At 45.3% G+C, this 12,274-nt stretch overlaps 1 protein-coding gene across 1 annotated transcript in view; it reads right to left on the minus strand.

The window, feature by feature from the left end:
• Positions 1-3,378: 3,378 nt before the first annotated feature.
• The window catches only part of LOC142050921 (maltase-glucoamylase-like), a 58,082-nt gene continuing 49,186 nt past the window's right edge, over positions 3,379-12,274 (minus strand). The window contains exons 44-48 of the mRNA XM_075080130.1: positions 11,984-12,108; positions 11,421-11,509; positions 10,675-10,724; positions 6,311-6,481; positions 3,379-4,731 (exon numbers count right to left, since the gene is read on the minus strand). Of these exons, the coding sequence (XP_074936231.1) occupies positions 4,654-4,731; positions 6,311-6,481; positions 10,675-10,724; positions 11,421-11,509; positions 11,984-12,108 (513 nt within the window). The 3' untranslated portion in view covers positions 3,379-4,653. The remainder of the gene's footprint in view (positions 4,732-6,310; positions 6,482-10,674; positions 10,725-11,420; positions 11,510-11,983; positions 12,109-12,274) is intronic.

The raw sequence follows: 12,274 nt of genomic DNA on the forward strand, positions 1-12,274 counted from the left end.
CTGGGCAGCCTCTTCCAATGCCTGACTGCTCTTGCAGGGAAGACATTTTTCCTTATATCCAATCTAAACCTCCCTGACGCAGCTCGAGGCCGTTCCCTCTCGTCCTATCGCTTAAATTGGGAGCAGAGACCGACCCCCCCCTCACTCCAGCCCCTCTCAGGCAGCTGCAGAGAGCGAGAAGGGCTCCCCTCAGCCCCCCCTTCTCCAGGCTAAACCCCCCCAGCTCCCTCAGCCGCCCCCCAGCACACTTGTGCTCCAGACCCTGCCCCAGCTCTGCTGCCCTTCTCTGGACACGCTCCAGCCCCTCAAGGCCCTTCTTGTCCCGAGGGGCCCAAACCTGAGCCCAGCATTCGAGGTGGGGCCTCCCCAGGGCCGAGCACAGGGGCCCCATCCCTGCCCGGCTCCTGCTGGCCACACCAGTGCTGACACAAGCCCGGGGGCTGGTGGCCTCCTTGGCCACCCGGGCACTGCTGGCTCATGCCCAGCCGGCTGTCAGCCAGCACCCCCAGGGCCTTCTCCGCCGGGCACTTCCCAGCCCCTCTGCCCCGGGCCTGGGGCGCTGCCTGGGGTTGGTGTGACCCAAGGGCAGGACCCGGCACTTGGCCTTGTTGAACCTCACACAACTGGCCTTGGCCCATGGATCCAGCCTGCTCAGGTCCCTCTGCAGAGCCTTCCTGCCCTCCAGCAGATCAACACTCCTGGCCAGCTTGGTGTCATCTGCAAACTACTGAGGGTGCCCTCGATCCCCTCGTCCACGTCATTGATAAAGGCATTAAACAAGACTGGCCTCAACTGAGCCCCGGGGAACCCACCCGTGACCGGCCACCAGCTGGATTTAGCTCCGCTCACCACAGCTCTCTGGTCTTGGCCAGCCAGCTAGTTTTTAACCAATGAAGAGTTGACCCGTCCAAGCCATGAGCCACCACCTCCAGGAGGATGGTGTGGCAGACACTGCCAAAGGCTTTGCTGAAGTCCAGGCAGACAACATCCACATCCTTTCCCTCATCCACTGGGCAGGTGACCCTGTCATAGGAGATCAGGTTGGTCCGGCAGGACCTGCCTCCCATGAAGCCACGCTGGCTGGGCCCGATCCCTGGCTGTCCTGCACTTGCCTGGTGAGCTCACTCAAGATGAACCACTTCATGACCTTCCCTGGTACCAAGGTCAGGCTGACAGGCCTGTAATTCCCCGGATCCTCCTTCCAGTCCTTCTTGTAGATACATGTCATGTCGGCAAGCCTCCCATCGTCTGGGACCTCCCCTGTTAACCAGGACTGCTGGTAAATGATGCAGAGCGGCCCAGCGACCTCCTCCACCAGCTCCTTCAGCACTCTCGGGTGGATCCTTGTCTGGCCCCATAGACTTGTGAGTGTCCAGGTGGAGCAGCAGGTCATAATCTGCTTCCTCCTGCGTCATGGGGGGGTTGTTCCGCTCTCTGTCCCTGCCTTCCAGCTCAGGGGGTGAATACCCTGGGGATAACTGGCCTGATGGTTAAAGGCTGAGGCAAAGCGACATTAAGTCCCTCAGCCTTTTCCTCCTCCTCAGTGGCGACGTTCTGCTCCGCGTCCCATAGAGGATGGAGATTCTCCTTGCCTCTATTTTTGCTATTAATGTACCTGTAAAAACATTTATGTGGTGGAGGTCTGATCCTGCGCTCTGACGAGATGGAGCATTTGGAGATAAAGCAGAAGAGCCCCAGTGTTGGCGCACCTGTGAAACAGGCATGCAAGGGGAGGTGAGGGCTGCCAAGAGGCTTCAGTCCCAGCCGTATATTGGTTGGAGCCTTAGCAGGTGAGTGTCCATTGTGTTGCTGGGCTCTGGCGAGGCTGACAGTTATGTGGTAGAGCAAACACAGAGCCCTGGTGTAGGTGTGGCTGTTCCCGTCACACCTGGTTCTTATTCGCATCTGAAATTCAGCCTCCTTTGGCGGACCGCTGAACCTTGGGCTTTAATCTCTAGACTGTGTGGTCCGATGGAAGGACAAGGGTTCAGGGAGGAGGACGCATGCCCAGATCAGCCTCTTGCCCCTCTGGCTTGCCTGTGTTGGTTGTCCAGGCCCAATAAATACATCTAGTGTCTGTACGGTTGATGTAGAATCACAGAATCATTAAGGTTGGAAAAGACCTCTTGGATCGTCAAGTCCAACCATCAATCTTCTGGCTTGCATTTGTAGAGGGCTGATGCCTTCGGAAGAGAAACATGGGTGGGAGGACCATGATGATGGGTCCCCTTCACACAACAAACCACACTTCCTCGAGCGTTTACTCCCGAGGAAGAGCAGCCAGCCTGCCCCAGCACAGGAGCACATCGCTTCCCCCCAGGATGGGCGGGGTGTCAGTCAGGCCTGCCCAATGGGGCTGAATTCTGTCCTGGTGGGCAGGAAGCTCAACATGAGCGAACAGTGGCTGCTGAGGCCAAGAAGGCCAACAGGGTGCTGGGTTGCATCGAAAAGGGCATCACCAGCAGAGATGAAGAAGTCATCATCCTGCTCTACTCAGCACTGGTCAGGCCACACCTGGAGCGCTGTGTGCAGTTCTGGTCCCCGCTCTACAAAAAGGATGTGGCCAGGCTGGAAGGGGCCCAGAGAAGGGCCACCAGGATGATCAGAGGACTGGGAAGCTGCCATACGAGGATGGGCTGGGAGAGCTGGGTTTGTTCAGCCTTGAGAAAAGGAGGCTCAGAGGGGATCTCATCCCCGTGTACCAGCACTTAAGGGGTAGCTACAAAGGAGACGGAGACTCCCTTTTTACATGGAGTCGCATGGAGAGGACAAGGGGGATGGCCACAGGTTGCTCTTGGGGAGATTCCGACTGGACACCAGAGGGAAATTTTTCACAGTGAGGACAGTCACCGTTGGAATAATCTCCCCAGGGAGGTGGCTGACTCGGCCACGTTGGACACCTTCAAGAGCCATCTGGACAGGGTGCTGGGCCATCTTGTCTAGACTGGGCTCTTCCCAGGAAGGTTGGGCTAGATGATCCCTGAGGTCCCTTCTAACCTGGGATTCTGTGAATTCCTCTTTGTACAAGGAGACACAACCCACTGTGTGTGGGAAGATGGTGTTTTTCTAGGGTTAGAAGCTGGGGCTGGGGCAGGTAGAGACCAAACTCTGTGTTTTCCCAGTGACCACTGCAGAGGAGCACCGGCAATCAACAGAACCCTTCATCCTTTGCCTTTTCCACCACCCTCCCCATTCGCTGTTTTCAAAACCGTTGACAGAAAACCTTGCTTGGAAAGACGCTTCTGCTTTTATGATGAAGCTGTTCAGGGCGTGGGAATGTTTCGCTTGCCTCCTTTCTTTCACATCCCACGGAGGGACCCAGTAGGTCGCTCCTGGTGTGCCCAGGAGACAAAAAGAGTCATAAAGACACTCTTTTTTAGCATTTTCCCAGGTTTGAAATCCAGGAGCGGGCCAGACCTGGAGGACGAGAGCTGCAGGTTTTGCTCAATCACCCCGAGCTTCCAGTTCATCCGTCCACCCACCCAAACCGCCGTCCCTCCATCGATCCACCCATCAAAACATGGCAGGTACCCGCTCCCGCCTATCAGCTACTCACTCACGCGTGCCATCACAAGCAGCTGCAAAAGCGAAGGGCCTGATCTCGACCAATCGGCTAAACAGAAAAACGTGACATCACAATCATGGGCGCAAGCCAGGGGCCTGATCCTGCCCTATCAGCTATTGAGATGCTTGTGAGATCAGAAGTACCTGCACAAGGCAGGGGGAAACGGAAGGGAAGGGGAAGGGGAAGGGGAAGGGGAAGGGGAAAGGGAAGGGGAAGGGGAAGGGGAAGGGGAAGGGGAAAGGGGAAGGGGAAGGGGAAAGGGAAAGGGAAGGGGAAGGCGAAGGGGAAAGGGAAAGGGAAGGGGAAGGGGAAGGGGAAGGGGAAGGGGAAGGGAAGGGGAAGGGAAGGGGAAGGGGAAGGGGAAGGGAAGGGGAAGGGGAAGGGGAAGGGGAAGGGAAGGGGAAGGGGAAGGGGAAGGGAAGGGGAAGGGGAAGGGGAAGGGGAAAGGGAAAGGGAAAGGGAAAGGACTATTTTTCAGTCAGAATGGAGCTACAATGACCATCTAGAGCCGCTGCGTGACCACTTCAGGGCTGACCAAGGGTTAAAGCAGGCTTGGGGCATCCAGCACCTCTCCCGGAAGCCTGTTCCAGCGTTTGACTTCCTTCTCGGTAAAGAAATACTTCCTAACGTCCAGTCTAAACTTCCCCTGGGGCAGCTCCGAACCACCCCAGGCGTCCTGTCCCTGGATGCCAGGGAGAAGAGGGCAGCTCCTCCCTCTCCACACCCCCTCCTCGGGAAGCTGCAGAGAGCGCCGCGGTCGAGACAAGCCCAGAGCCCCTCACGGGACACGAATTCCAGCCCCGTCCCCAGCTCTGTCGCCTTCCTCTGGGCGCATTCGAGAACCTTCACGCCCTTAAGTGTCGGGGCCCAGAACCGCACCCGGCTGCCGCGGCCGGAGGCTGCCGCCCACCGGCACCCCCACACCCCTCGCTGCAGGGCTGCTCCCCAGCCGCTCCTCTCCCCGTTTACGCCCGCGCCCAAAACCGCCAGACTCCGCTACACGAGGACAGCTTTAAGCAGCCAAAGGGGCAGGGGTGGAAGGGGAAGACGACTCGCGACGGTGAGACGGCTGCGGAGCGTGGCCGGCGTTACCCGCGGGCGCGCGCGCTCCACCGCAGCGTGTACTCTCTGCCTAACTCAAGTTCCAGCCCGGTGATCTCCAGGACCTGTGAAAAACAGGAAAACCCGCAAGGAGTAACTCTGCTCTGAAGGTGCCTTGGGCTGCCGCAGCTCGTAGGAGGCGGCAGGTTCTTATTTCACATTGCTTCTCTTTGCCTTCTTGATTAATATTTTTAGTAATTTATATTATATTGCATTGCATTATATTGCATTATATTGCATTATATTGCATTGCATTATATTGCATTATATTGCATTGCATTATATTGCATTATATTGCATTATATTGCATTGCATTATATTGCATTATATTGCATTATATTGCATTATATTGCATTGCATTATATTGCATTATATTGCATTATATTGCATTGCATTATATTGCATTATATTGCATTATATTGCATTGCATTATATTGCATTATATTGCATTATATTGCATTGCATTATATTGCATTATATTGCATTGCATTATATTGCATTGCATTATATTGCATTATATTGCATTATATTGCATTATATTGCATTATATTGCATTATATTGCATTACATTATATTGCATTGCATTATATTGCATTATATTCCATTATATTGCATTATATTGCATTATATTGCATTGCATTATATTGCATTATATGGCATTATATTATATTGCATTGCATTATATTGCATTATATTGCATTATATTGCATTGCATTATATTGCATTGCATTATATTGCATTATATTATACGGCATTATATTATATTGCATTTTATTGCATTATATTGCATTATATGGCATTATATTATATGGCATTATATGGCATTATATTATATTGCATTATATGGCATTATATTATATTGCATTGCATTATATTGCATTATATTGCATTATATTGCATTATATTGCATTGCATTATATTGCATTGCATTATATTGCATTATATTATACGGCATTATATTATATTGCATTTTATTGCATTATATTGCATTATATGGCATTATATTGCATTGCATTATATGGCATTATATTATATTGCATTATATGGCATTATATTATATTGCATTATATTATATTGAATTGCATTATATTGCATTATATTGCATTATATTATATTGCATTATGTTATATTATATTGCATTATATATTGCATTATAGCATATATATTGCATCGCATTACATTATGTTATGCTATGTTACCATGGTTTTTACATAGTATATTTCTCTATTACCTATCCCTTTATATAATAACTCTATAGGAGATTCTGTGATTCTGTGATTTCAGTATATCGGTACGTTATCTTCTGGCTTCCCACTGAAAGGCGGAATTAAACGAGACTCCTCAGAACCCTGAGCTCTGTCGAAAGGGTGTCAAACTGAATTAAGTGTCAACCGAATCGAGGGAGGGAGGGGGTCTCACGGAGCCGCGCGGCCGTGGCCTGTGACGAGAACTCGTTCATTCCGTGGGAAAAAGAAAATTGCTGCAAAATCTCCCCGCGTTCTTACCTCTTCGATGTCGGTGGCTTTACTGCAGTAAAGAAATCTATTTTAGAAATTATTTCTGCGCCTGGAGGTGAATCCCGAGCGTGTACGAGCACGAAACTTACTGCAAAGGTAGGATTTCACCATAACCCCCTCAACTTACCTGGTTTTGGCTGTCGTAGGCCACCGCGTGCGGAGACTGGATTGCTTCGCCGCCCTGCGACACCGCCACCTCCCGCACGTTTGAGGTCACCCCCAAAATCTTCATCCGAGTGAACTTCAGGTTATTTGGGTCCGCGTAGCCACGGTGCAAAACTTTTATCTCTAAAACGCTCTGAAGGAAGAGGAAAAAGGAAATCGGTGCTTTGCCCCTGGGGAGCTGCTTGTCAGAACACGCTGTTTCAGCCCGCTTGAAGCTCACAATTTTTGCTTTTCTTTGATTTAAAAGAAAAAAAGACCAACTCTATGTTGCTATTTATTTTCCAGTTGTTGGAGGCTCTGATTTTTTCCCAGTTCCTCCGCCTTCGCAGACCTCTTGCAGGCTGCTCCACTACCAACGCAGAGCTGAATGTTGAACAAATTTGCCCTGATGTGAATTTTGCAGCGTAAGAAAGAATTAAAATGACATATATGCATAATTCCGATCTTTTTTTCTTATTTTCCTGTAATTCTCTGAAGTTTCCCAAGCTACTGAATTCAGCGGAAAAATTTCTCTGTGGCCGCTGGTGATCGCTCAAATCCTGCCTGTGTTTGGCTAATTTTGCTAATTTATTGGGTTTTTTTTAATTGCCTTTTACAATTGCAAAAATGCTTAGGATGGATCGTGAACCGCTGCATTGCAGAATCCGGGGCGGGGGGTGGGGGGCATTTCTTGGACAAACTGACTTGATTTTAGAGAAATAAGGGCTTCATGGTTTCTTTAGTTTGTACCCAATTCTACTAGGTCTCCAGGCAGGGAATATTTGAGATGCCCAGAGATGGTGCTTGCTGGGTCAGGTCCCGACTCCTCCTCCATGCAAATCCGCTGTGATAAAATTCTACAAATATAATGTAATTATATAGTTATTTTATTGCATTCTTCATGATTGCTCTACTTAGAACTGCTTTAATTGAGCTTTTCCTTACCAGCTTTCTGTAAAAGCAGGGAAATGTGCATTTACTATGTAATCCTACAACTGGAAGGAGCAAAAAAAACCCCCTTTTCTCCCTTAGCAATTCATGTCCAACCACTTGACGAGGTCAAAATGAATGAGAAATAAGAGCACTGACAATAAAATAAGACCATACGTTGGCCACCTGGAGAACTAACGAAACAGCACGCTTTCTTATTACAATATAAAAAGCGTTTCTTTTAAATAGATAGCCCGTCGAAGTGCCAATTAATTTAACTCCAGCCATTCGACCGCTTAAAGCAGAAATTTACAGCTGACATGCTGGAAATGCCGGTAATTACAGTGCGCTCTGCTGATCACCGACTTTCTTACACAGTAACTGCTCCACGGTTATACCCTATGTTGAAGAATAAAGGCAAAAATTAAGAAGGAAACAAATAATAAGAATAAAATAATAATTTAAAATAAAGAATTAAGAATAAAATTAAAAGCCATCACAAACTGCGTCAGTGATTCCACACCGGCCTCTGTTCAAAGGACCTTTGAGCAAGTAATAATTGTGAGCAGAAACTGAACAAACTTGAACAATTTTCTGTTTTTCCATCATGCTCAGTGTATAAACGGGGGGGGGAGTTGGCTGGGGGGGGCAGCGATCGCTGCTCGGGGGCAGGCTGGGCGTCGGTCTGCGGCTGGCGAGGGATTGCATTGTGCAGCACTCGTTTCCTTTATGTTTATGTTCATTTGGGTTTATTACATTTTGTTTTGTTTTGTTTTGTTTTGTTTTGTTTTGTTTTGTTTTGTTTTGTTTTGTTTTGTTTTGTTTTATTTTGGTTTGGTTTGGTTTGGTTTGGTTTTGGTTTGGTTTTGGTTTATTTTGTTTAATTTTATTTTATTTTGTTTTATTTTATTTTGTTTTGTTTTGTTTTGTTTTGTTTTGTTTTATTTTGTTTTGTTTTATTTTGTTTTGTTTTGTTTTGTTTTATTTTGTTTTGTTTTGTTTTATTTTATTTTGTTTTGTTTTGTTTTATTTTGGTTTGGTTTGGTTTGGTTTGGTTTGGTTTTGGTTTATTTTGTTTTATTTTATTTTATTTTGTTTTATTTTATTTTGTTTTGTTTTGTTTTGTTTTGTTTTATTTTGTTTTGTTTTGGTTTGTTTTGTTTTGCTTTGTTTTGTTTTATTTTATTTTATTTTGTTTTGTTTTGGTTTGGTTTGGTTTGGTTTTGGTTTATTTTGTTTTATTTTATTTTGTTTTATTTTATTTTATTTTGTTTTGTTTTGTTTTGTTTTGTTTTATTTTGTTTTGTTTTGGTTTGGTTTGGTTTTGGTTTATTTTGTTTTATTTTATTTTGTTTTATTTTATTTATTTTATTTTGTTTTATTTTATTTTATTTTTATTTTGTTTTGTTTTGTTTTATTTTATTTTGTTTTATTTTATTTATTTTATTTTGTTTTATTTTATTTTATTTTGTTTTATTTTGTTTTGTTTTGTTTTGTTTATTTTATTTCGTTTTATTTTATTTATTTTATTTTGTTTTATTTTATTTTATTTTGTTTTGTTTATTTTATTTTGTTTTATTTTATTTTATTCCTCTCCTTTTCTGTCTTTATGACACAAACTTTACCTTTTTTCCCTGATTCTCTCCCCCCTCCCACCGAGGGCGGGGAGTGAGGGAATGGCTGTTTAGCTGCCTGCCGGGTTAAACCGCACCAATAATGTCCACAATGGTACAGCAGCACACGTAGACAATTTACAAATAAATATGCGTACGGCGGGGGGGGGTGATCAAAAATTTTCCCTGCTAGGGATGAGTGGTCAAAAAAAATCGGGAGACCACAGCTCCCCTGGACGCTCGTGCACCTATAGGCCACCGGGAAGGGCTTCCCTGCATCTACCTGCGGCTGTGCTCCAGATTGGACAGGTTTATTTTGTGTATAGTCACGTCTTTCTAGCCTGTCCGAGTCAATTTGTGTCTGCGTGTGTGGGGGGTGCTTCACTGCGGGGCTACGCAAGGAAGGGCTGGGGCCCCCGTGCTCGGCCCTGTGCTCGGCCCCACCTCGAGTGCCGGGCTCAGGATTGGGCCCCTCGGGACAAGCAGGGCCTGGAGGGGCTGGAGCGTGTCCAGAGAAGGGCAGCGGGGCTGGGGCAGGGTCTGGAGCACAAGTGTGCTGGGGGGCGGCTGAGGGGGCTGGGGGGGGTTTAGCCTGGAGAAGAGGGGGCTGAGGGGAGCCCTTCTCGCTCTCTGCAGCTGCCTGAGAGGGGCTGGAGTGAGGGGGGGTCGGTCTCTGCTCCCAATTTAAGCGATAGGACGAGAGGGAACGGCCTCGAGCTGCGTCAGGGGAGGTTTAGGCTGGAGATTAGGGCCAATGCCTTCCCTGCCGGAGCGGTCAGGCCCTGGCACAGGCTGCCCAGAGAGGTGGGGGCGTCGCCGTCCCTGGGGGGGCTCAAATAAACATGTAGACGCGGCCCTCGGGGACACGGTTTCGGAGGCCTGGGGGTGTTGGGCTGGGGGTTGGCCTTGACGATCCTCGAGGCCTTTTCCAACCTACATGATTCTATGATTCTATGAACATAGGCACGAGCTGATTACCTAAAAGCTATTCGTTTACACAGATGCTAATAAATGATCCACAAAAGTGATGTGGAACACACACCTGACAAAATATTGGCCTTACTGGAGTTCTGCATTGATAACCGCTTCCATTTTCTACAAATCCTTTTTGAAATAAACCAGCATTTTCAGAATTATAAGAAATTATCACGTTGTGGATCCACAACAAATAGAGCAATAAGCTAAAATAGAAATCCTCTGAATCCAGCTTAAATTCATTCTTAATATATTTTCACTGTATTAATTGCATTACACTGGAGCCCGGACACAACGCACTGCTAAATTCATTCATCTATAGAAGGAGAATTTGCGAACGGATACGGCTGGGACTTTTACTGTTAAGATAAAACCTCCTCATTTACTGAAAACCGATGTGCAGATAACAAATCTGAACCACCATCGGTCTTGGCGGTCTCAGGCTAGGCCAGCTATATATAAACATATATATATATATATATATATATATATATATATAAAAACATACATATGTGGAATAACCCCAGTGAAGAAAATTAAGTTGCCCCAATTTATTGCAAAATTAGTTTATCCACCTAGGAGATATATTGCTTTTTACTTTTTTTAAATCAACCATTCAAGACCCGCAGCGGTTTTTGCGATACCGGGTAAGAGCTCGTCCTTCACAGAGGGTTAGTGGCGTGTTGGGATGCTGAAACATTTTTTTAAAAATGTTTAAAAATATTAAAAATTTAACAACGTTAAACTGTCAAAAATTTTTGAAAATATTTTAGTTAAATATACGATAATCACCCCGGGAACTCAAAGCCTGTAAGTTAATATGACGTACCTGATTGGCAGTAAACGAGGTCAGCAGATAGAGACCATCTTCGTAGGCGTCTGTTCAAAAGAAAGAATAAATAAATGTATGCTATTCACTTTTTTTTTTTTCCCTTAAATAGAAGAACTGTGCTGCATGTACCGTATAAGTTTATACGTGTTTTGAAGACGTTCTGCAACATTTCGGTAGGTTAAAAAAAAAAAAAAACCCACAATTTTTGTCCGTTACTTGTCATAGTCTCAGGGGATAGCTTAGAGTTATTCCGAGGATAAAGCACTGTAGATGTAAAGGGTAGGAGACTTCTAGATGTGTCTTATCTGAAGGTAATTAGAATTTATTAGTAGCAAGGAAATCAGTCAAAGCTTCCCTCTTCATCTATGGTTATGTGCCCCATAGGTCTGAGAGCAAATCCTTATTCTATACATTGCCCTCGGTCCAGGGCTCGACTGAATTATGCAGAATATATACTTTATAAATAACGACATTGGGTTATTGTTTTGCCATCATTTTATTCATGTTACATTTTATCATTTTTATGGTTTTACATTTTACTGTAATTTTAGTTTAATTCATTAAGTTTAATCCTTTTACTGTCATTTTTATTCCGGTTTGTGCTCACGCTTCCTATGCGCACTCATACAATAATCCCAAAATAAAACCTAACTGTTGGTGTCGGCAATCCACCGAGCTAAAGAAAGGCAGCGTAGACTCTGAATTAGTTAATGTAGCACGTAAATAAGACCCTTGGTACTCACCTATGCTCACCCCGTCATCCCAATAAAGCTGACCTTCTGCAAGTTGGTCGTCATCCAAAGCAACGGTAAGTGCCAACGGGTTTTTTCGGCTACGAAAAAAATGAATATTTTCTCTTGGGCGATCACATTTTAGGTTTTGCAAGTGCAATAATTTATATTAGACATTGTACGTGACAATTTATCCCTGCTCTTGCCAATCCAGAGCATTACATTTAAAGGAGGCCAGGGGGAGGAAACCAAAAAGAGGGGGAAACGGCCATAAAGTTAAGGTGCTGCCATACATATCGATTTTCTCAGGACTGCTCAAGTTTATACAAAATGGCAGATAATTCCAAGCAAGCTGTACATTAAACCTGAATCATTTTTTTCCCCGGGTTGAAAATAAGGAGTCCAGAAAAATGCTCTCGCTATGTCATTAATACGCAATTTCTTTGCCGAGTCACTAAATATCAATTTGTACTTCATTAATTAAACTTTAAATATGTCATTAACTAATTAAATATCTCCATTTTTCTTTCTTAAAAAGACATTAAGTTTTAACTGCTTGGTGCTTCTTATCGTACCTGTAAAATGTAGTATTAGCAGGGCTTTGCTGAGCGAGGATGTAACCGCCTCGGATGTGGAGGTTGATGTGTTCCAAAGGAGATGATAAATTTCTGAATTGTCCCCTAAAGCCGATATACTCACCCTATAGATGATTAAAAATAAGCATAAAGGATAATCTCTACATTTAATTACCCATTCTAAACTTTTTTTAGAATGAAAGTTTATAAATACTAAGAGAGTCGTCACTGCAAACCCTTTTTTAATGCAGAACTACGTATTTTCTAGGTAAAATCTGAAATTCTGCATAT

Source organism: Phalacrocorax aristotelis, unplaced genomic scaffold, assembly GCF_949628215.1.
Source record: "Phalacrocorax aristotelis unplaced genomic scaffold, bGulAri2.1 scaffold_57, whole genome shotgun sequence".
NCBI classification, from domain to species: domain Eukaryota; kingdom Metazoa; phylum Chordata; class Aves; order Suliformes; family Phalacrocoracidae; genus Phalacrocorax; species Phalacrocorax aristotelis.